Genomic DNA, 24,569 nt, shown 5'->3' on the forward strand with positions numbered 1-24,569 from the left:
GCGCATGCGCGGAGCGCGGAGTGCGCCTGCGCACAGCGCCGGGCGACGTGGCCGGCCGGAAGTGGCCCGTGCGGAACCCCCGGAGGACCGCCTTTGTCAGTCGGTCTGTCCTGCGCTAGGTGCTGGTTCGTGCCCCCGCCGGCACCACCATGCTGAAGAAATTTGACAAGAAGGACGAGGAATCGGGTGAGGGGGGCGAGGCCTGGGGGAGGCCGGACCACTGCCCAGGCTCTCGGCGCCCTCCCCGGAGGCCTCTGTCCCGACCCGAGGCCCCGGGAGGGACGGGGGCTTGTGCGAGGGGCTGCCGCCGGTCAATGGCAAGCCCTGGAGAGCCCGAGCAGGCTCCACTGCCCCGCACTCGTAAGCTCGGACCGCGATTCTCTGGGTGACCTTGGGCGGGTCGCACGTCTCTCTGGGCCTCACTTTCCCCGTCTGTCAGGGGAGGGGGCCGCGCGCGATGCTCTTGTGGGGATTCGCTGGAGCTGCGTCGGTGCTGGCCAGACTGGGGAGCACAGTGTCCCGTGGCTGAGAACCCTGACTCTCATGCATTTACCCAGTAAACATATATTGAGCGCTTACTGCATGCCAGGCTGTACTGTGCCCTGACATTGCAGTAGAACAAGTGAGACGCTCAGTGCTCGAGCCGGGAATATTAGAATGGTCGCGACGTAGTGGAGGAAACAGACGTCAGTCAGATACTGAGGTGTGTAACTACACGTGTGATATCTGCCAAGCACAGACCCTAGTCGCTGGAGGTGGGTCCCGCACGTAATAGGGACTCAGTTAAGTACCAGTTGCATAAATGAATGCAAGACGTGATACTCCGAGAGGCGCACAAGGACTGTACCAGGGCTGCTGGGTGACTGTGAGTCAGTGGTTTGGGATGGAGGGAGCCCCCCTTGCAGGAGGGTGGCTGGATCTACTGGCAGGTTGTAGAGCTTTGGTTGCCGTTCAGAGGAGTTGGAACTTGACTAGGTCGGGCACTGGGACATGTTTCCCTTGGCTACGTCTGGGAGAGTTCTGAAATTCAGGGTCACAGCCTGTGCTCAGTCGTGCCTGTTCTCTGACTGCAGGCGGAGGCTCCAACCCATTCCAGCACCTTGAGAAGAGTGCCGTGCTCCAGGAGGCAAGTGTCGTTTCCTCCCGTCTCTTCCATCACGAGCGTTCCCAGTCGGCATGCGGGCGCGTTCAGAGTGCTGGTTTAAAGGACAGCCGGGGAGAGACCTGCTCCTGGAAAGACGGGGGCACTTTGTTCCCGGGGAGGGTTCATTAGGCCTTTTTCTTCGTCTTCGTTTCTCTTTCTAGTTAATTAATAAGCGTTGCCTGAGTATCCGTTAGTCACTAAGTCAGCACATCCTCAGCTAATATTTAGGGAAGATTTCAGGAGTTGTTAATAGGTGAAGTAAGAAAAAAGCAAAACAAGACTCTTTCCTTATGAAAATAAGGTTGGGCAAGTGTATTTATTTGCCCTGGGCATTCTCAGACCTCGAACGTGCTTGAGGGCAGTCAGGGAAGGGAAATAAACTCAGCCAGAAGGTAATATCCTTGGTCGCTTCTTCCTAGGCCCGCGTATTTAACGAAACTCCTATCAATCCTCGGAAATGTGCCCACATCCTCACCAAGATCCTCTATCTCATAAACCAGGTAACGGGGTGAGGCTTGGGGGTGGGGAAGATGGTACTGGGGTGTGTTGGGGGGGGGGCACAGCCCCTGTGTAGTTGTAGCCAGCGGCCCAGCTCTGGGTCCCTTCAGCGTCCCACTCCGCTGTGTCGCCCTGGACGGAGCCCCTGCAGGGTCCGAGGATCTGGCCTGGGCTGATCTGGCAGGAAGAGCATTGTGGCCCGTCTGTCCCAAGCTGAGACTTCTTTCTTGATTAAAACAGGGGGAGCACCTGGGGACCACAGAAGCAACCGAGGCCTTCTTTGCCATGACTAAACTCTTTCAGTCCAACGATGTAAGTGTCCCCACCCCAGCCCTCCCCCAGAGGGGGCAGCTCTGACAGGGTGGTGGGAGGGCCTCCTGTCAGCGAGGCTGCCTCATGCTGCGCCAGGGGTCAGAGGGCTTTTCGCATCTCTTGCCCAGCCCACCCTCCGTCGGATGTGCTACTTGACCATCAAGGAGATGTCCTGCATCGCAGAGGATGTCATCATCGTGACCAGCAGGCGAGTCTTGGTCTCTGAAGGATCCACCGACACAGAGCCCATCTTCTCACGAGCGCCAGGCGCTCAGACTTCGGCTGACGCGTTGCCCGCGCCCTTTTCTCCTTTCCTCTCCTGTCTCCCCCGTCCTTCAGTTACCCCGCCCACCCGTGGCGGCCTCCAGAGAGTGGGCGGTTTCCCTTTTAATTCTCTGGCCTGAACTTAGGCACAGAGCCTTCCTTCCCTTGATTCTTCTCAGTCAACTGAGGCAGCCGGAAGTTTCACAAAGACTCTAGCGAGCACCAAGAGAAAGCCCAGGAAGGGTGCACGTCGGGGTCTATATACCCGGGGAGCACAGGCAGACTCGCTCGCTAAGGCCTGCTTTGCTCACTAAGTGTTAGGCTGAGGGATTCAGGGGACAGAGTGGACCGAAATATAATCCCTGGGCTCACTTCTCTTATTTCTTCTTGCCACAGTTTCGGGGGGGACGTTATACATTCGTGTGTAGGTTCATTTAGACAACATTTATCGTCTGTCAGCCCCCGTGTAACTCTGGGAATAGAGCAGCAAACACGACAGGCATGGCCTCTGCAGCCCCAGATTTTACCGAGAAGTAACCCAGCAGACAGGCATTAGGGAAGTGTGACGGCTGTGAGAGCAGATCAGGAGGACAGCCAACTTGAATTTGGGCCAGGAAAGGCCTCCTGGAACTGTCTGAGTGGAGTCCTGAGGGCTGAGTGAGAAATAGGACAGAGGTGGAGACGAGGGGGGCAGTGCGCCCGGCTGAGGGGGCGCAGGTGCCAGGGCCTGGGGTGGAGAGCGCAGCCTGTTTGGGGACATCTCTGTGAGGGGCTGATGGGGATGGCAGCAGGAAGCCTCGGGAAGGTTTCAGTCAGAGCGGGGGAGTGACCTGGTCAGTTCTCAGTTTTATGCAAAACCCTCTGGCTGCTGTGTGGTGTTTGGCGGGGAAGGGTTAAGAGCACAGAGAGGACGCCCGTTAGGAGACTGGCGTGGTGACCTGGGGTGGGCAGGGCAGGCCCGGCCCCTGCGTGAGGCCATCGCCTTGTCCCCGCAGCTTGACGAAGGACATGACCGGGAAGGAAGACAGCTACCGGGGCCCGGCCGTGCGCGCCCTCTGCCAGATCACCGACGTGAGTCCCCCGTGGCCAGCTCGGTCACCGCGGGGTCTCACCCTTCACGTGCTGTAGCTCGTCCCCGGCTCCTGGGAGGGGTGCGGGAACACAGGACATGAGCCTGCTTCCTCCCTCCTGGCCGCCCCTCCTCCACAGCCTGTCACCTGCACTCCTGAGGGCGGCAGGGACTGACCGGGCCCCCTCCCGCCCACCGCTTGTCCCCGCAGAGCACCATGCTGCAGGCTATCGAGCGCTACATGAAGCAGGCCATCGTGGACAAGGTGCCCAGCGTCTCCAGCTCTGCGCTGGTGTCTTCCCTGGTGTGTAGCCTCAGCAGGGGCCGGCGGGGCTGGGGGCGGGGGCTGGATTGGGAGACTGAAGAAACATCAAAGTCGCTTTCCAAAAGAAAAAAAAAAGCTTTGTATCCCCAGATCTGAGAGTCCCACCCCCTTCTCAGTGAAGAGCGCCCGGGGAACTCTGGGTCAATTGAGGGGCCAGTTGGACAGCCTTGACCCGTCCTTTGGGGTGACAGATTTTTGGAATTTGAGCCTGGCAGGAAGTCTGCCAGGGCAGGGAGAGTGAGGGTGGGAGCTGTCCCGAGTCTGTGCACTTCTCAGAGGACCCGGACGACAGAGGGGCCCTGGGCCGTGTCTGAGGGAAGACCCAGAGCCAGCTGAACTGTGGCCAGGCCGGGAGGTGTGATGGCAGAGCACCCTGCCTGCCCACCCCTCAGTGTGCCCTGTGCCCCGCAGCACCTGCTCAAGTGCAGCTTCGATGTGGTCAAGCGCTGGGTGAATGAGGCCCAGGAGGCGGCGTCCAGTGATAACGTCATGGTGCAGGTGAGCAGAGCGGTGATACTGAAGGTACTTAGGCTGGTGGCCCTGTCCTGGCCAGACAGCATGGACTCGTACCACGGAGACCCTGGCGGCCCCTGGCTGGAGCAGGCTTTCATCGTTTCGTCGTGGTGGGGAGACTTGGGGGGTTTGGGGAAAGAATCCAGGGCACCCCTTGCAGGGGGAGTTGGGTTAGAGACGTTACTAGCTGGTACCGAAATATCGAGTATTTTGATAACCAGCCGAGTGTTGTTTTGGGGCATGCGACATAGCTGACCTGGCCCGGGCAGGCGGAGGGCCTTTGCCCAGCTGGCTTTGTTAGTGACGCATGGAAGCATCCTGGTGGGGCTTTCGTGTGCTGCTCTCTTCTTCAGTGACTTCAGCCAGGAACCCCTTTATTTCCGTGAGTCTCAGTTTCCTTGTCTGTAAAACAGGAATGGAAGTCCTTGCCGCACGAAGCTGTGAGGATAAAATGAGAGCCTCTGTAGCCTCTGCCCATCTGGCCGTTACCTGCAGCCTCCCTGTGTGGGCATCTGTTCCCTCCCTCTGCCCTTTGTGCTGGGTCTCGTCTCCAGGACCGGCTGTGGCCCCTCAAACCCTTCCCAGGGTCAGAGGAGCTTCCCACGTAGAAGGCCCTTGAGTGTCACCCTGGTCAGGAATTAGGAAAGAGCAGAGGGGACAGGAGGTAACTCCGTGTGCCTTCCCTCTGCAGACCTAGCCTTGCCGGCAGCAGCCACGAGTCCTCGGGCAGGGCAGTGGGGGCAGAAGTACCTGTCGCACGGTGTCACACGTAAGGTCTGACGCTGTGACGGCTCACGTCTGCACAGCACCTTACGACACGTGTCCCCCTCGAGGCCTGGCTCCCGCCTTCTCTTTCTGGTCAGAGACACCTGGTCTCCTCCTGTTCTTCCATCTGTGGCACCTGTTGTCCCCTCCACACCTGCACGCACGCTGCCCGTCGAGGCCCTTGCTGAAACTGGGGGCGGACGAGGACCGCAGACGCCCAGGTGGCTTGTTGGGCACGGTCGCACCCAGGCTCTGGAGGAAGCGACCGCGATGCCCATCCCGGAGACGAGGAGGCCGGAGCCCAGAGGGACCGTGACCTCCAGAGCCCCACAGCCGGGGGCCCGGCCTCACACGCCTGTGCTCTGCCGCCCGCTCCCGCCCTCTAGTACCACGCGCTGGGGCTCCTGTACCACGTGCGGAAGAACGACCGCCTGGCTGTCAGCAAGATGATCAGCAAGTTCACGCGGCACGGCCTCAAGTCCCCCTTCGCCTACTGCATGATGATCCGCGTGGCCAGCCGGCAGCTGGAGGAGGAGGACGGCAGGTAGGGGCACTGTGTCCCCGCTCACGCCACGCGAGGCCTCGCCCGTCTCCCGGGCGGGCCCCCCAGCGTCCTCTTGCCGCCTGTTGTCCCGCAGCCGCGACAGCCCGCTGTTCGACTTCATCGAGAGCTGCCTGCGCAACAAGCACGAGATGGTGGTGTACGAAGCCGCCTCGGCCATCGTCAACCTGCCGGGCTGCAGTGCCAAGGAGCTGGCCCCGGCCGTGTCAGGTGACCAGGCGCTCCCCACCCAAGCCCCGCACGGCTCTGCCTGCCAGGAGCTAGGCCCTGGGCCAGGGGGCGCGGGAAAGAAAGGAAATGCCCTCAGGCGGGCCGCAGGCTGCGGTTAAGAGAGGGCATCAGTCCCCAGGCAGCACCTGCTCCCTGCCGGGCCAGGACCTCTCACCTGGGCTCTGGCGGGTGGCGGAGGCGAGGTTCAGAGGCGCTCTGCCGCCTGCGGGTGGCTGCCGTGGCCGGAGGGCCCGGTGGAGGAAGCCCGCATTCATGCAGCCGGGGCCTGGGCCGTCTCGGGGAGGAGAAGGCGGGCTTGGCCAGAGTCTGGACAGGAGCCTGGGTTTGCAGTCCTGGCTCTGTGGCGGGGCAGCCGGGCGAGCCTGGGCGAGCCGGCTGTCCTCTCCGCGGGAAGGATAGCAATCGTGCCATTACGCTGGCAGCGTGGTGCACGCGGCACCTGCGCTCTGGGCGGTCGTGCAGCAGAATCCGCTGGGCTCCCGCTGCTGTCGGGCCAGCTGCCGAGTGATCAGTGCCTTGGTCGTGCAGGCCCCTGTGCTGAGCGTTGAGATCTCACTGCATGTCGGGGTAGCAGGCACGTGACGGTGGGCTAAGTGGTTGGTCCTGGAAGGCGGGTGCGTTGAGAAGTGACTTGGAGCAGGAGAGAAGGGGCAAGCGTCCCAGAAGGACAGACCTAGTAATGAAAGCCATGATGTTCTGGCCAGAGAGTTCCAGCTGCAGAGGCTGAGGAATGGTTGGCCCTCCTGCTTTTCTCGTGTTCTCCAGAATAAGGTTGCAAATCTGTCAGGCAGAGATGGGGTTCACGTTTGCAGAGAGAAGTGTCTCCTCCTCCTTGGCGACAGAAGCAAAAGAACTAACTGAATTCATTCCCTGGTTCGAATGTTTGTTCTTTCTTGTTATATTACTCATGTTCCAGAATAACGAAAGTCAAACAGAGAGACCTTTTAAAATAAGAGTTAAGAAAACCGTAAATAAGTGCTGAAAAAGTATAAGAGAATGGAAGGCAAGTTACGAGGAGAGGCGCGTAGATGCTGCAGAAAACAGCAGTCATGTTCGCCTCTCCAGCGAGCGCACGCGGAGCCTGAGCTTCCCGAGGCCAAGGCGCGGGCTGGGGCGGCCGATGCTCTGCTGGGACTGCAGGGCGGGCAGCCCCGGATGTCAGTCCTGGTTCTGCCACTTCCTGGCTGCTGGCCTTGTTCCTTCAGTTGCTCTGCCCCTTTGTGCCTTGGCCTCTGTGTCTGTGAAATGGGGAGATACGGGAGCTGCTTTGCAGGCGTGTGGGGACTCGCGGGGACACGGCAGGCAGGGCTCAGCCCTGTGCCCGGCACTGTAGGCTCCTGCGTGTGAACTGCCGGGCGGTTGCAAGCGTGCCCACGGGGAGGACGGCTGTCTCCTTGGTTGGGGTGGTGGCACCAGCAGGGAGACAGCTGGACGCAGCCTCAGAGCCCTTGCACGTGTGCCCCGCCGCTGCGCCCGGTCCCTGCCCCTCGTGGGGGCCCCTGGGCTTCCCGGCAGCCCAGCACCCGTATCCGTCTCCCCGCAGTGCTCCAGCTCTTCTGCAGCTCCCCCAAGGCTGCGCTCCGTTACGCCGCCGTCCGCACCCTCAACAAGGTGAGTTCGGAGTGGGCGGAGTGGGGCTGGGGGAGTGTCTCCTGGCCCCCGCCCTGCGGGAGGTGCAGCCCTGGTCCGCCTCTGTCCTCCGGCGGTGACGCGAGCTCACCCGAAAGACCAGCGGAACCGTGGGGGGCCTGCTGTACCCCGTCCCTGTCCTCATCTCTTTCCTCCCGAATCAAAACAGGTAGCCATGAAGCATCCATCTGCGGTGACAGCTTGTAACCTGGACCTGGAGAACCTGGTTACAGACTCGAACCGCAGCATTGCCACGCTGGCCATCACCACCCTCCTCAAGACGGGCAGCGAGGGCAGCATCGACCGCCTCATGAAGCAGATCTCCTCTTTCATGTCGGAGATCTCGGACGAGTTCAAGGTCCACAGTCCCCGCCTGCCGCGTCCCCGCTCCGAGCCGGGGCGGGGGTTCTGGGGGGCTGGTGGGGCGGAGGGCTGGCAGAGGTGCGCGTGACGCTGCATCCGGCTTTTGTCCAGCGAGGTCAGCAGCCTCCAGGCCAGCTTGTTAAGTTCTTCACTGTTTCTTGTGCGCTTGCCGTGTGCTGGGCAGAGTTTGGAGAAAGGGGAACAGAGCAGTGGACAGACCAGTCCTGCTCTCGTGGAACTTGCTTGCTGGGGAGGGGAGGTGGACAGTCAACAAGGCGGGGACACGGTAATTTCACACACTAGTGCAGGGAGGAGACCCCACAGGGTAGGGGTTCCAGGAGGAGCCGCCCCGGGGAGGTACCTGGGAAGACGCGGGAGAAAAGGCAGAAGCAAGTGTGTTGGGAACAAGAGGAAGGGGCTGAAGTGCCAGGTTGGGGGCTTCGCGGCCAGTGGAGCCATGAAGTCGGAGCAGGTGGTGGCGAGACCGTGGGAGGCCCGGGGGCTCGTGATAAAGAGCTGTGGTTTTAAGGAAGCTGCTAAAGCGTTTTCTGTAGCGTTCTCTAAACTTTTATTTTCAAACAATTCACAGAATGTTGTAAAGAAATATACTGAGAATTTCCGTGCTCCCCTCCCCCAGCTGCCTCGTCCTCCAGCACCCGCAGGGCCACAGGACAGTGTCACGGCACAGGCACAGGCCGCAGCTTACTCACCAGTTACATGTATGTGTGTGTGTGTGTGTGTGTGTGTGTGTGTGTGTGTGTGAAACTCTGCGTAAGATATAGGATGCTCAACTACACCACCACCAGGAGACTCCCTGGCGTTCCCTGCATAGCCACACCCATCCCCTCCTCCCCATCCCTACACACTGTTCTCAATTTCTGTAATTATGTTATTTCACAACAGTTACATAAACGTTAGTATGTTGTTGGAGAGCTTTAATCAGGGTAGAAGGCAGACAGACGGCAATGTGAATGACTGTGATAGAGAGCATGGTGAGTTCTGTAGCAGGAATGACGCAAAGTAGGCAGAATAAACTCTGTGGGTTATAGGAATACTTTGTAGACTGTGGAATGACACAGTGAGACTTGCGTGTGGAGAGATCCTTCTCAAGCTGCTGGAGGGTGAACTGGACTGAGGCTTGGCTGTGGGAGTTGGGCAGAGAGGCGAAGGCACCCGCAGGCCTGGGAAGCGGGAGGGGGGCTGGTCTCAGAGCCCCTGGGGAACAGAGCCAGGTGTCGGGGCGCCATGTGGCAGCTGAGGGCGTGAACGTCCTCAGAGGTGAGTCCGTGTTCTGGTTTGGGCTCGCGGTGCTTTGGATGCGTTTGGGGAAGGAGGGAGACGGTCTGGGCTGAGAGGAGGGAAGCGGGGGTAATGGTGGTGATCGCGGCCGAGTTTGAGGTGCCCATGGGCACCAGGTGCGGTTGTGTGGTAGACATTTGGAAGCACTGCTCTTGAACTCAGACCAAAGACGAAGATTTGGGCGTCGGGGGCATAGAAGAGGTGGTTAAAACCACGGGAGGAGATGAGATTGCCAAAGAGACTGAGAAGAGAAGAGGGCTGGGGCCAGAGCACCCCAGGGGGCAGCCTGAGCTGGAAGGCTCAGGGGTGGGAATGGTGGGGGAGGGGAGGAGCAGCACAGGTGGGCTGGCGGGGCTGGCGGACTTTCCTGGAAGTCTGAGTAGGGGGACCCAGAGTCTGGATCTGGGCCTCGGGACTGCTGTGCGTGCCTCCCTGTCTGGGGGGCTCGGGGCTGCGGGCCCCCCGAGGGTGGAGGTGGGGCTCCCCTCGCGTCTCGGCCTGTTGCTCCCAGGGCCCGGCCCTGCCTGAGGAAGGACTTCGCTGGCACTGGGTGCGTGAAGTAACCACCAGGTGGCGGGGCCGCTGCTCACGCATGTCTGTTTGGCCCAGGTGGTGGTGGTCCAGGCCATCAGCGCACTGTGTCAGAAGTACCCTCGCAAGCACGCCGTGCTCATGAACTTCCTGTTCTCCATGCTGCGTGAGGAGGTAAGAGCAGGGCGCTCGGGCGCCGGGTCTCCTGTGCGGGTGGTGGCCTGGCCGCTGGCTCCACGCCCAGCTAGTTCTCCGGTGTACCTGGTCCACCTGCTGGCCGGCTGCTTTCCTGGTGCCCGCGGCCCTTGAAACTCCTCATGGGCTGGCAGTGTAAACATGCACCGATCACTGTGATCACACTAATAACCCTAGTGACACGCTACCCGGGCTCTAAAGACCCAGCAGATGCCCCAAGGTGATGCTTGTGTAGAAGATGGGAAACCGAGTTCTGTCTGGTGTCATCTCGCGTAGAAATATTCCAGCCATTCCAGGAGCTCCAGGGTGGTTTCTTGGGAAACTGAGGCTAATAATGTGACATTGGTTCTATTTTTGTTCCTGACATGAATTAGTGATTCACGTGGGCCACCTTTCTTGGTTGTCTCAACAAAACCGGTCCGTTCAGAGGAGCAGACGCAGAGTGTCCATCAGTAGATCTGGTCCCCGGATATTTGGTGGCCCTTTGCCGCAGCCCCAGGTGGGCCCTTGGACCAAGGCAGTAGAGGAACCGTTGCCTTGGGTGCCTTTGGGGTTTCCAAGAATACGAGAAGGGAGCAGGGTTTAGGGTGCCTTCAGCCGACGGCCCAGCACAGTGGAGACACCACACAGCGTACACGATCTTGTGATCCTCATAACAGGCCTTGTTGTAGACATCATTTTCTCCCTTTAAAAATCTGGGATCTGAGACCACCTGCCTGTGGCCACCTGGTCAGTAAGTGTCTGGCTCCAGAGCCCGTGGTGTTCTCCCGGACCTCCCTGCCTCCCAGGACAACATGTGGCTCCACGGAAGACAGCGTGAGAGCTTCACTCATTAGAACACAGCACTCAGACACCGAGACCCTGCCTGCTAGAAAAGGGTCTGTCTCTCAGCACACGGTGTGTCAGCCACGAGCCGCTGCAGGTGAAGCCCTGATGCGGTTACTCTGAACCTGTCAGTGCCCAGTCAGCGGGCGGGCTGCAGAACCGGTGTTATAACTAGGGCACCTGCTGACAGAACAGCCTTATTGAAATGTAAGGTGCATGTGTAATTCACAGAGCGTATTTATTCTTCACAATAACCCATGAGGTCAGTACGCTAATGGTCCTTGTTATGAAGGTGCCTGAGGCTCAGACAAAGAGAGTGACTTATCACGGCTGTAAAACAAACTAATCTGAGAACAGGGGCCAGATTTGACCCACAGACAAGTTCTACTTGGGTTGTGCAGAGTTTTATTACACATTTTGAATTAGTAGCCGTTATTTAAAAATCAGGAAAACCACCTTGATAGATTTCCAGTTTCTCTTTAAAAACTTCTAAGACCTGGCAACGCTAGGCTGCGTGGTGATTTCGCTCTTTAGATGGTGTTTAGATGGCACTGTGCACGGCGCCACCGTCCCATCCAGTGTGCTGCGCATTGCCGGGTTACGGCCAGGCACCTAGGGGGCATCTCGCCACTTCTGTTATTAAAGTCTTTAAGTGGCAGAGCATAGATTTGACCCAGGATCGTTTGTCTCTCTACTGCCCCATTCTGCCTTTTTTTAAACTGTCATAAAATACCCACGACGTAGAATTCCATCATCTTACCTGTCTTTAAGCGTAGAGTTCAGTATTGTGCAGTACATTCACACGGGCATGCAGTTAACCTCCAGAACTTTTCCATGCTGGCAGAACGGAGCTCTGTTCCCATTAAACACTAACACCCCACTCCTCCAGCTTCCACATCACCCATTCTGCCTTTATCTCAAACTTGGAAGGAACATGAAGTCCCAGATATTTCTATTAAACCATCTACTCTTAGAGCAGGAAGGGCCCCAGCGAGCATTCAGCCTGAGCCTTTTGTTTTACACAGAAGGGAGGTAGAGGCCGGGAGAGCCGGGCGCTCGTCACCAGGTTCAGTGCCTGGACCGCTGTGCCGGGTCCCGGTTAGGCTCTTGCAAGAGCAGCCTCGGCACTCAGCTCGCCCCTTGTGCCGCAGGGCGGCTTTGAGTACAAGCGGGCCATCGTGGACTGCATCATCTGCATCATCGAGGAGAACGCGGAGAGCAAGGAGACGGGGCTGTCGCACCTGTGCGAGTTCATCGAGGACTGCGAGTTCACCGTGCTGGCCACGCGCATCCTGCACCTCCTGGGCCAGGAGGGGCCCAAGACCAACAACCCCTCCAAGTACATCCGCTTCATCTACAACCGGGTGGTCCTGGAGCACGAGGAGGTCCGGGCAGGTGGGTCAGAGCAGGGCTGCCCCTGGGCCCCGGGCTTGCCCTGGAGTAGACGCCCCAGCAGAGGGCCCTGAGCCCCCGGGGGGACACGGGCACCTGGTGTTCTTGCCTCACAAGCTCGGTGTTCTATAATCTTGTAGGAAGGACCTTAGATGTTTGGGCGTCATCTAGGTGAATGGTTCTTAACCTCTAATTCGCCTTAGTGATTTTTTTAAGTGCCACTGTATGTTGTCATTTAACTTTCTTTCTCTCTTTCTCGCTCCCTTTTTCCTTTCTTTCTTCCTTCCTTTCTTTTTAGTGTTTAGTTTTTTATTTTTAATAGTAGCTTTGTTGAGATATAATTCACATACGATAAAACTCACTCTTTTAAATGAGGGTGCAATTCAATGTGCAACCATCATATTCTTAATTTTACTTTTAATTTACTGCTCTTTTCTTCTCATGCCCTCTCTGGACAGATGTTCCTCTTTCAGCAATTGTTACTCATTCCGTAGTAGTTTGTTCTCTCGTTTATGGTCGGGTACTGCTTCCCTGCGAGCTGAGGCCATTTGGATACAGAAGTTGAGGGCAGCTCTCGTGGCCTCTTAGTTAATGCTGAAAAGGACTCCTGGGACCCAAGAACAGGGCTGCCTTCCCCGTGAGAGGCAAGGAGTTGAGGCCGGGTGGTGTCCACGTGACCGAGGCTCCTTGTTTCATGGTGTCGGGTTGGGCCTGCCGGGTCGGGGCTGCTTGGCTCTGGATGGCCCGTTCCGAGCCCTGGCAGTAAATCGTGTTTGCTTCATAAACACAGGCGCCGTCAGTGCTCTGGCCAAGTTCGGTGCGCAGAATGAAGAGATGCTGCCCAGTATCTTGGTGTTGCTGAAGAGGTGAGTCCGGGCCGCGGGCCTGGTGGACAAGTGTTCCCGCGGGCCCAGGCGGCTGTCCTTGGTCTCTTTTTAACTGAAAAAGGGGAGAAAAGGTACACAACTACTGATTATAGGGAAAAATGGAAACACAGAAAAGTATGGGACTTCCCTGGGGGTCCAGTGGGTAGGACTCTGCCCTCCCAATGCAAGGGGCCCAGGTTCGATCCCAGGTCGGGGAACTACATCGTGCACGCCGCAACTAAGAGTTCCCATGCCGCAACTAAAATCCTGCATGCCGCAACTAAGACCCGGCACAGCCTAAATTAATTTTAAAAAAAAAAAAAGCATGAAAAACAATGTCATGCAAAAACCCCTCCACCTAGGCATTAATTTGAGGTGTTTTCTATTTTAAAAAACAGCTTTATTGAGATATAATTCGAGACCCATACGATGTACCCATTTAAAATGTATAATACGATGGTTTTAGTACATTCAGAGTTGCATAACGATTGCCACAGTCTAAGCTGAAAACTTTTTTTTTTTTGGCCATGTCACGTGGCTTGTGGGATCTTAGTTCCCGACCAGGGATGGAACCTGTGCCCCCTGCAGTGGAAGTGCAGAGTCCTAACCACTGGACCACTGGGGAAGTCCCGACAACGTTTTTAGCACCCCCAAAAGAAACAGTGTACCGATTAATAGTCACCACAACTCCTCCCAGCCCCCCAGCCCTAGTCAACCACTCGCTTGCCTTCTGGCTCTGGATTTGCCCGTTCTGGACACCTCATATAAACTCAGGCATACAGTGTGTCGCCTTTCATGTGTCTGGCTTCTTCATAATGTTTTCAGGGTTCATCTGTGTTGTAGCATGTGCCAGTACTTCATTCCTTCATATGGGCAAATAATATTTCATTGCATGAATAGACCACATTTTGTTTGTCCGTACATCCGTTGATAGGCATCTGGGTTGTTTCCACTTCGTGGCTGTTGTGACTAGTGCTGCTGTAAACATTTGTGTGCGACTTTTTATATGACATGTTTTCAGTTCTCTTGTGTGTATACGCAGGAGTGGAATTGTTGGGTCATATTAAATTCTTCTGTGATGTATGCTGTGGGTATAGGAGATTGCCTCCCTCACTGGGTGGGCTCTGGGGAGAGGGTCCAGGGAGTATGAATACGGCCACCTCCTAGTTAATTAGAGTCCCGGGGGCCCTTCTGTGCATTTGATGCCTGGGTCCACGTTCCGAGGACTGAGCCTTAAGAGACCTGCTTCCTCTCACCGACCTCTGCTGAAGCCCTGCAGCACCCCTCCTGCCGCCCTCCGGGGCCCTGGTCAGGAGGACCTTGTGTTCTGGCCACAGGTGTGTGATGGACGATGACAACGAAGTGAGGGACCGAGCCACCTTCTATCTCAGTGTCCTGGCGCAGAAGCAGAAGGCCCTCAACGCAGGCTACATCCTCAACGGTGCGTCCTTCCCGGCCGGCCCCGACCCAGCCCCCGACGGAGCTGCAGTCTCGCTGGGCAGGGGGATTCGGAGGCAGGGCGCTCTCGGGGCTTTCCTGGCACCTGCAGAGCGTCCCTGTGACCTCAGGAGACCCAGGGCCCTGCGTTCACAGCCCTGTGGGTGGAAACAGCCCAGTGAATTGAAACACGAGTTAGTCATAGAGCCTCCATTTGCAGAGTGCTTTACCCTTTTTAAGTCCCTCTCCTATGTCCGTTTACTCCCCACATCAGTCCTGCGAAGGACGATGTCATGAGAAAGTGGGACCTCAGAGGCCTAAGTGGTTTTCTCAAGGTCCTACAACCTCGACTCCAGGACCTCAGTCTCCCACTGGCCTCTAGGTCTGACCGTGTCCATCCCTGGTCTGGAGAGGGCTCTGCAGCAGTACACTCTAGAGCCATCGGAAAAGCCTTTTGACCTCAAGTCTGTGCCCCTGGCCACCACACCCATGGCAGAGCAGAGAACAGGTAAGTAACACCTGCACTCCTTTCGTAGGCCCTCCGGTCCAGGCCTCCGCTGGAGGGCCTGCGTTGGCTGCAGAGTCACTAAACCTGCCCAGGATGGATGGGGCTGTGCTGGGCGGAGGGAGTTATCCCGTCTGCCTCTGGCCGCAGGAAATGAAGACACGTAGGCACAAACACGTGCTCTCTTCCTCACGTGCTCTGTACTTCACACTCTCGGGGGTAGAAGTGATAATCCCTGAGTAACAGCACCGTGGTCAGCACTACCCTGGCCCGTTCCTGGAGTTGTGGGTCACCATGCCTGTTTGTTCCTGCAGAAAGCACCCCCATCACAGCAGCCAAGCAGCCTGAGAAGGTGGCAGCCACCCGGCAGGAGATCTTCCAAGGTGAGTAGTGGTGCTTGGTGGGGCTCCCGGGACTGCGGCTAGGGTAGCGGTTCTTCTCCGGGGAATTAAGAGTAGGAACTGTCATCGGTTGGGTCTCTCCTGAGTGCTGGGCTCTGAGAGCATTTAGACAGCATGTTTGACCCTCAGGTGGAGGTTATTGGGTCCATTTGGTATTGGAAGATTTGGATGTTCAGAGAGAGACAGTGATTTGCCCAAGTTTGCACAGCAAGAAGGGGCGGTGGGGGTTGGCGGTGGAATTAAGATCCAGCTCCAACTGGCTCAGAGCTGCCTCGGCCTTGGTTCTGAGGCTCAGTTCCCTGAGGCCCAGGCCAGTTCAGGATGTCTGATGCCACATAGCTGACTCAAGGGACACGGTCCTTTGTCTCGGGTTCCAGATGTGTTCCGTCCACGTTGTCTTGCAGGGTTTTGGTTAGGTTTTCATCTGTCCCTCTGCGTGTTTTAAGGGGAGAGGCTGCGCGTCCAGTTGCCAGACCACGTTATCCACTAGATTCCTACCTTTGAGGCCTAGCACGTGTCCCTCGTCCTTGGTGATGCCCCCCCCCGACTCCTCCCTTCTCTTCCGTGGTCCTGTGCAGTTCTGCACGTTCTGTCGTCTGTATTCTCTGTCACTGCACTTAGTGCCTTCCTTCCTCACAGTAGGCTCCCGATCATCGTTGAATTAAATTAAATCCCACCTTTTCCATTCCCTTCCCGAACCCTGTCTTCCATCAACATACTGTCTCAGATTCAGCAAAACTAGGATCCTGAGCCGACTGGGATCACTCTAATCCGAAACTTTTCCTTGTGTGTTAGTTCTCTCTTGCTGCTGTCACAAGTTACCACGAAGTTAGTGGTTTAACATAACACAAATTTATTACCTTGTTCCGAGGACAGAAATCCAAAATTGGTTCCGCCGTGTTGGTGGTGCCGAGCTCCCTCTGGAGGCTCTGAGGGGTTCGTCTTTGGCGGCCGCCTACATTCGCTGCCTAGAGCCCCCGTCCTCTGTCTCCAAAGCCAGAAGCACAGCCACAGTCACATCTCTGCCTCTGACCCTCCTGCCTCCCTCTCACCAGGACCTTGTGGTCACATTGGGCTCACCCAGATAATCCAGGAGACGCTCCCCATCTCAAGATCCAACGTAATCCCTGCAAAGTGAGGGAACATACTCACAGATTCTGGGAATTAGCTCGTGCACATCTTGGGGGGCCGTTGTTCTGCCACGCCCTCCAAGGAAGACTCCTTTGAAGCCTCTTTGAGGGACTCAAGCCCATTTGTAAACGACCTTCCGAAGCCTAATGTTTATTGATCACATGTTAAGTTCCAGGATCTTTGCTAGATCTTGACCTTTATTGCCTCTTTTATCTTCACAACAACCCTGTGAACAAGATTATTGTATCTATTTTATTGATGAAGAGTCTGAAACTCAGGGGCATTAGTTTATAGCTACTAGCAGAATCCCCCAGGCAGTAAGGGGCATGTCCGCAAACTTGATGCCCAATGAAATAAATTCCCATAGAAAAGCACTCTGGGGGCTGATGCTCACAGGGGTCCTGAATGTGCCTCCTAATATGTAAGCTGGCTCTTTCTGGGCTTTTTATCGCCTGCACGTTCAGAGGGCTGAAGCAGGCACACAGGCTGCCTCTTTGTGGGGGGAGAAGGCCAAATAATAATAATGCCTTCTTTCTCTCCCTATCCCTGAAATGTGAATCGAGTACCTACTCAGGCAGAATATCAAATCCCTGGCCTCAGGCACAGTTCTTTTCCACATGGAGTTCAAGTTAACTGGGAAGACAAGTTAAAAATCTTGAGTAGTGGTCTTCAAATATCAGTGTACATCAGAGTCATCTGAGGAAACTTGTTAGAAATGAAATTGGTGGATCCCAAACCCAGAGATTTTGATAGAGCCGATCTGGGGTGGGTCCAAGAATCTGTGTTGTTAACAAGCCCTCACCCCCAGGTAATTCTGACACAGGTGATTCATGACCACTCGGGGGGGAATTCTGCCCCTGCCGTAGAATAGGGGCAGCTGCCAGACGCCTTGTTCACCTGGACTCGCCAGGGCTGGAACCTGGCTGTGGGCCGCAGGGAGAGGCCTTACCAAACGCCCACCGTCCACACTAGGTTGGGTTTTCTGCAACACTCTGCATCTGCAGCCTCTCCTTTTGGGCCACCGTCTTAACTGCCACATGTCTAAGACCAGTTTGTTCTTTCACCTGGTTCCGTGGCCATCACAGCATTCAGCTCCTCTTAGTCTTTTCCCAGTCTCCCTCTTTTAAGAATCCTCGCTGAGCTTCTAAGGTTGAGGGAGTCTCCACATGGATTAGGCCTGGGACGTTGGGCCTAGTGTCCGTTGGTTGCTCTAGCGTCTGGTGTGGGACAGCGGGACGGAGTGTTTCGTGTGGCTGGCACAAGCTGAGCGGAGGGAGGGAGGTGAGGAGACGCTCGGGTGTGTTCGGGAAATCGGGAGTGACTGCTTCAGTGAGTGGGAGAGCTTGAGGACCAGGCCTGAGGATTGGTTAGCGACATCGCTGAGTGAGGTGTGGTCCGGGGGTTTCAGAGCAGCTGGCGGCAGTGCCGGAGCTCCAGGGGCTGGGGCCCCTCTTCAAGTCCTCGCCTGAGCCCGTGGCCCTCACTGAGTCGGAGACGGAGTACGTGATCCGCTGCACCAAACACACCTTCCCTGAGCACATGGTCTTCCAGGTGAGCTGGGGGGAGGCCCTCCCGCAGGGCCCTGGCACCCCACGTCAGTGCTTGGAGCCCAGCCCGATGCCAGATCCACGACCAGCTGCTGTGTCCCTCGAGTCCTTGATGCAGGGCCTCTGTGGCTCCTGAGTGTCCATGTGCAGACGGGGGGCCTAGGACGGGGGCCTGGGATGGGCGTCGGCGTGGCCCTGGGGTGAGAGGCAGGACCTCCTGGCTGCTCCTGGGCAGCAGGCTTGGGTCCAGGGCAGTGTCTCAGCGCCCACCCCCCGCTCCCTGGTCCAGTTTGACTGCACAAACACACTCAACGACCAGACCCTGGAGAACGTCACCGTGCAGATGGAGCCCACGGAGGCCTACGAGGTGCTGTGTTACGTGCCCGCCCGGAATCTGCCCTACAACCAGCCCGGGACCTGCTACACGCTGGTGGCCCTGCCCAAGGAAGACCCCACGGCGGGTGAGCCCCTCTGCAGATGCCCCCCTGGCCTTGTGGGAGCCCCTGGGGGTGGGGTGGGTGGCTTGTGCACCAGCTGTTTGCTTCCTGTCAGAGCTTCAGCTCCTCGAGGTCAGTCCCGAGAAGAAGAGAAGGATGGCTAAGTCCTGGGGGCTTTTCACACATCAGCTCATTTCCTCCTCATAGACCCCTGGGGAGCAGGAAAGTAAGACTCGGGTTAAATGGCTTGTCTGAGTTCACGTGGCTGGTAGGACGCAGAGCTCAGGTCTGCCTGGTCCTCAAACCAGGACTCTCTCATTGTACCAGGAGAGAGCACAGAGGAAGGCCCAGAGACAGGCACAAACATGGACCGTCCCAGGTCCACTCCAACCAAAGAAACCAGTTGCTCTTTCCAGGAGCCACCCTGCAGCATCTCTGCCTTCCTCTTTCTTCCTTCCCTGTGAGGGCAGCTCCTGGGGGCTGCAACCTGGCTCTCCTGCCTTCTACAAGCCGGTGCCCTCTGTCCAGATTTGTGGGGCCGGGTGGCATTTGCTGCTAGTGCAGATGCAGCTGAGGCCTAAAGGGCAGGCTGTGGCCGCCCGCCCGCAGAGGACCTCACCCGACCGCCCGGCCTTCCCTCCCCGCAGTGGGCTGCACGTTCAGCTGCATGATGAAGTTCACTGTCAAGGACTGCGATCCCACCACCGGGGAGACCGACGACGAAGGCTATGAGGATGAGTATGTGGTAAGAAGCTGGGGCAAGGAGGCTTCAGGAGCTGACAGCCAGTCTTGAAGCATTTTCTTGCTGGTTTTGGTTTTGAAAGAATTTTTTTTTTAACTTAAAAAAAAAATACATGTTCGTGTGTAAAAAGAAAACTTGGGAAATACAAAAACAAAGTATACACAAACAGGAAAACATTACCCATAGTCCTTGGGAATGACTGGGGTGGGGGAGAAGTTGTATCGTTGCGGTTATTCTGTACATTACAGATCTTGCTGTGCTCACTTAGAACCAGAGTGTATTTTCCTGCCATTACAAATACCTCATAAACACAATTTTTAATGACTTTAAGATACTCCCTTATCTTAATATATTCTAACTCACTTGACCTCGTATTCCTTAAACACTTGGCATTTGTGATTCCAAATTTTCACTTTAAAAAAAAATTTTTTTTTTTTTTTGGCCACACTGCACGGCTTGTGGGATCTTAGTCCCCCAACCAGGCATTGAACCTGGGCCCTTAGCAGTGGAAGCATGGAGTCCTAACCTCTGGACTGCCAGGGAATTCCCAAATTTTCACTTTTTAAATGCTACATTAAGCATCCCTTTGGGTACAAATTTTTATTTGCATTTCAAGTTATCTTCTTAGGACAGATTCCTAGAAAAATAATTGGGTCAAAGGCTAAGCCTGATTTTAAGACTTTTTTGAGGGACTTCCCTGGTGGCGCAGTGGTTAAGAATCCGCCTGCCAATGCAGGGGACAGGGGTTCAAGCCCTGGTCCAGGATGATCCCACGTGCCGCGGAGGAACTAAGCCTGTGTGCCACAACTACTGAGCCTTCGCTCTAGAGCCCGTGTGCCCTAGAGCCCATGCTCCGCAACAAGAGAAGCCACCGCAGTGAGAAGCCCGCGCACCACAATGAAGAGTAGCCCCCGCTCGCCGCAACTAGAGAAACCTCGTGCACAGCAGTGAAGACCCAACACAGCCAAAAAAAAAAGGACTTTGATTCATACTGTCAAATTGCTTTCTAGAGAAATTGGATCAGTTTGCATCTGCTGGGCAGTCCTTTCATGCACTGAAACGGCCCTTCCAATTCCAGCTCTCGGAGCTTGCATGGAACTGAGTGCAGGGTTGTTCTGGGTTTGCCCAGGTCACGGTGGCTCAGTGCCATTTGAGTGCAGACCCTGATACTAAACCTGGGATGGAGATTGTCAGAGCCCTCATGTCCAGAGGGGCAGTCACTGAATACAGCTGGTGGTCACTTGTGTCCTCCCAGGTCCATTGTTGAGGATGGGCCTTCCCTGAGCCAGCAATGACCTAAGGGCGGGAACTGCCCTAGGACAGGAGGGCTGGGTCTGGGGCATAGCTTCTACCGTAGGAGCTGAGTCCTACTTGTGAACACCTTACACATGCACAGGAGTAGGGGCTCAGTGAAGAGCTGTTGGGTGAATGAATGGGAAACGTTTATGTACAGTTAGTTCAAGGTGGGGGGCAGTGTGACGTGTCGGCCCCAGGGAGGACACGGCTGAGTCACAGGATGCGGGCCTCCTTCCCGTCCAGCCTGGCACTTACTCTAGGCTTCAGAGTGATGTGTTCTCACAGCTGCCACCCGAGGATGAGGACAGTGGGCCCTCCATATCTGTTGGTTCTGCCTCCATGTGTTCAACCAACAGATAGAAAATATTCAGAATTGGGGTGGGGGGGTGTCCCAGAAAATTCCAAAAAGCAAAACTTGAGTTTGCCACACAAGGCAACTTTTTCCATAGTGTTTGCATTGTACTTACAACTATTCACATAACATTTACATTGTGTCAGGTATTATAAGTAACCTAGAGATGATTCAAAGTATAAGGGAGGATGTGTGTAGGTTAAATGCAAATACTGCAGCATTTTATATAAAGGACTTGAGAATCTGTGATTTTGGTATCCGAGGGAGTCCTGGAACCAGTCCCCACAGATACTGAGGGACGGCTGTAAACGGGTGAGGCGTTTTCTGCCGAGGGGACACCACTTGGCTGTGAGCACCCTGAGGACAGGGAGCCGGTCAGGTGGTGCCTGTCCCCTGACCACAGTGCCTAGCAAGCACCTGCGGCTGCGCGGTGGAAAGGGGCGGGCGGCCAGAGCGGAGCAGAGGTTCGGAGGTGTCTCTCCCCTAGAGCTGTGTGCCTAACGCGCCCCTGCATCTCCCCAGCTGGAAGATCTGGAAGTCACGGTAGCTGATCACATCCAAAAGGTCATGAAGCTGAACTTTGAAGCAGCCTGGGATGAGGTAGGGGATGAGTTTGAGAAGGAGGAAACATTCACCTTGTCCACCATCAAGACACTTGAAGGTAAATCCTGGGGATGCCATTTCCGGCTTGCTTGCCTTACAGGATCCTTGGCTACTGTTGAAGAGCTCCCCCCGTCCCCCGCCCCCAAGTCCCCAGAGATCCAGGGCCATGTCTAGAGCACGTACTTCAGATGCCACTTCATTAAAAACTGCAGAGTGGGGTCAGGGGATGGGGGAGTGGTGGCGGCACCAGGGGGAGGTCGTGGGTTAATAACACTGGGATTTCTCCCGACAGAGGCTGTGGGCAATATTGTGAAGTTCTTAGGAATGCACCCTTGTGAGAGGTCAGACAAAGTGCCGGATAACAAGAACACGCACACGCTGCTCCTGGCAGGTAAGCAGCATTTCTGGTGGGAAGGGTCTTGATGCCACTGCATCCTGGGCTGAGGGCTCCCCCTGGGAACCTGGGAATTCAGAATTCACAGCGTTGAATGTTCACAGGGCATAAAGAGACCTGCAGTGGAATGTCTCCCTCCCAACACTTGCTGCCAGTCATTCAGTTTCCCTTCCACCAGGCACCCAGTGTTAAATGATAAAGGATGCTGTAGATCCTTCCTGTGATCATAGGGATGTAAAGGCAAATGTGGACACATTTCCCTTTTTAAACTCAAATGTTTATATACAGGTGGTGTATACATTGTTCTGCACTTGGGTTTTCACTTGATGGTGCATCTTGGAGAACTTCCCTATCGATACTCAGAGCTTCCTCTTTTTTTTTTTTTTTTTTTTGACGTAACATGAAATTTACCATTTTAACCATTTTTAGGTGTACAGTTCAGTGGCATTAAGTACATTCACATTGTTGTGCAACTATCACACCATCCAACTCCAGAACTTTTTCATCATCTGAAATTGTGCTCATTCTTTTTTGTAGTTGATTACTATTCCATTCTATGGATGGACCATATTTTGTAGAACCAGTTCATGTATTGATGAACATTTAGATTGTTCTAGTCTTTTTTTTTAAAATACGTTTATTTATTTATTTTTGGCTGTGTTGGGTCTTCGCTGCTGCGCACGGTCTTTCTCTAGTTGCGGCGAGCGGGGGCTACTCTTCGTTGCAGTGCGTGGGCTTCTCATTGCGGTGGCTTCTCATTGCGGAGCATGGGCTCTAGGTGCGCGGGCTTCAGTAGTTGTGGCACACGGGCTCACAAGTTGTGGCGCGCGGGCTCTAGAGCGCAGGCTCAGTAGTTATGGCACACGGGCTTAGTTGCTCCGTGGCATGTGGGATCTTCCCGGACCAGGGCTCCAGCCCGTGTCCCCTAGCATTGTCAGGCGGATTCTTAACCACTGAGCCACCGGGGAAACCCCCCCCCCCGTGTAGTTTTACTTTACATTTCTTGTATATTGAAGGAAGTTAAGTATCTTCTCGAATGCAAAGTGCCATTTGTATTTCCTTTTCTGTGAATTGTTTTCAGATGCTTTGTCTAATTTTCTATTGGGTTGGTTGGTCTTTTTTAATAGGAGTGGGATTTTAAGCACTTATCATGGAAATGTTCAAATTTACACAAAAATGGAACCCCCAAGTACTCATCCTCCAGCTGCAACAACAGATAGCGGCTCTACCTATACTCATTCTCCACCCCCAGATTATTTTAGAGCAAACTCCATATATAGACATTTCATATGTAAATGTTTCTGATCTGTATGCTTCTCTAGAAGCTAATGACCCTTTGTTTAAAAGGGAGGCGATACGCTTATCACACACCTAAAACAATGAACGAAAGGAAATTTTTTTCTGAGTGTTTATAAACAGGGTTAGGAAGTAGTTCTGCTTCAGTGCCCTGCTCACAGCTGACAGCCCCCAAGCCCATCATTTCTGACCACAGTGAAGCAACCCAGTCCCCCGGGGTTTGCACACACCTGCGCTGCGGTTTTGTCATGGTGGGGCTGTCCCTTCGTCTGTGCTCTTAGATTCCGGCAGCGTGTGTGAGTGCCCCTGTGATGTCAGACACAAGCCGTATGTGTCCACTAATTCATTTTAGCTTGGCCGAAGCGTGAAATACAGCTAGTAGAGTGATCTCTGCTGAGATCATTGATGATGCTGCAGCTCAAGAGGTAAAGTGACGTGCCCAGGGCCTCACGCAGGGATTTCAGCCAGTGCTCCTGGTTGCGGGCCCCTCCCGCCTCAAGCCCCAGAGCTGCCTTCGCCAGTTGCTGCACGTGCCCCTCTCAGCCCAGCTCCCAGCCCCCTTCAGCCTTACACACCTGTCCTTCTCACTTCTCTTCCAGGCGTATTCCGGGGGGGTCACGACATCCTGGTGCGCTCCCGGCTGCTGCTTTTGGACACAGTAACAATGCAGGTGACAGCCAGAAGTTCAGAGGAGCTGCCAGTGGACATCATCTTGGCGTCTGTGGGCTAGGAGGCCAGCCTGCATAGGATCACATCCTACCCTTTCCCCCCCAACACTGTGCAGAAGTCAGGCCTTCCTTATGAACCCAGTGGAAACTCCTTTCCAAGCCAATTGTATTCAAAAACAATTAGGAATCAATGAGTTTTTTTTTTTTTTTTTTTTTTTAATTTAACCCCTGCCCCAAAACTCCCTGCTGAGGGTAACTTTCGAAAGAGGGGGATGATTTTAGCTTGTCCTAGAACTTGCTGCCTTGCCTGCCAGGGAAGGGACATCTCAAATGAATAAAGTGCTTGCACCACCTCTTGAATTGATCCCCTAAGGAACCATCTTATCCCTATAAATAAATCAGCATGTATTTATTGAATGACTGCTACTTCTGCAGACTCGTGCTTAGGGGTCCGGCTTCCCTACCACCAAGAACACCTCCGCGTCCCCTTTGCACCTGCAGCCCTTTGCCATTGTACTTACCATGAGGGAGGACCCTCTCACTGGCCTCCGTCCGAGCCCCATGCCCAGGAGCAGGAGCAGTGCAGGTTTGCTGAGGGAATGACAGCAGCTGGCAGGCGTTGAACCTTTGCCCTTAAACCACCCTCCTTTTACAGGACATGAGTGAGGCCGGAGGGTTTGGGTGGATTACCTGGCTGTTGCCTAGTGCCGGGTCTGAGGTGGCCGGTGCACTTCCGCCGGAGGAACAGCCCTTACAGAGCAGAAGTCACTCGTTTCCTCTGCTGGGCTTTTAAACACAAGCCAGGTGGTTTGCCAATTTTGTGGCTGAAATACACCTGTAAAGCCTATTTTTAAAAAACATAGGCCTCCACCCTTAGAGATTCCGGTTTGGGGGTGGGGGAAATGGGCCTTGGAAAGTGTTGTGGTGCCCACCGAAGTTTCAGAGTGACTTGTGCGATCCATGGCAGTTTTCCTGAT

The 24,569-nt window shown here is 55.3% G+C and overlaps 1 protein-coding gene across 1 annotated transcript; it reads left to right on the forward strand.

Annotated features, from left to right (window-relative positions):
• Positions 1–30: 30 nt before the first annotated feature.
• On the forward strand, positions 31–24,009 carry COPG1 (COPI coat complex subunit gamma 1). The gene is made up of 24 exons (XM_036869755.1): positions 31–186; positions 1,074–1,126; positions 1,564–1,644; positions 1,883–1,954; positions 2,083–2,162; positions 3,214–3,289; positions 3,499–3,591; positions 4,024–4,110; positions 5,277–5,434; positions 5,529–5,662; positions 7,227–7,294; positions 7,482–7,670; positions 9,584–9,679; positions 11,677–11,920; positions 12,708–12,783; positions 14,121–14,224; positions 14,603–14,728; positions 15,040–15,108; positions 17,666–17,808; positions 18,094–18,265; positions 18,889–18,986; positions 21,154–21,292; positions 21,527–21,625; positions 23,524–24,009. Exons 1-24 carry the CDS (start codon positions 150–152, stop codon positions 23,652–23,654), a joined length of 2,625 nt encoding a protein of 874 aa, XP_036725650.1. The 5' UTR covers positions 31–149; the 3' UTR covers positions 23,655–24,009.
• Positions 24,010–24,569: the final 560 nt, after the last annotated feature.

This window comes from Balaenoptera musculus, chromosome 11, assembly GCF_009873245.2.
Source record: "Balaenoptera musculus isolate JJ_BM4_2016_0621 chromosome 11, mBalMus1.pri.v3, whole genome shotgun sequence".
Taxonomy (NCBI): Eukaryota; Metazoa; Chordata; class Mammalia; order Artiodactyla; family Balaenopteridae; genus Balaenoptera; species Balaenoptera musculus.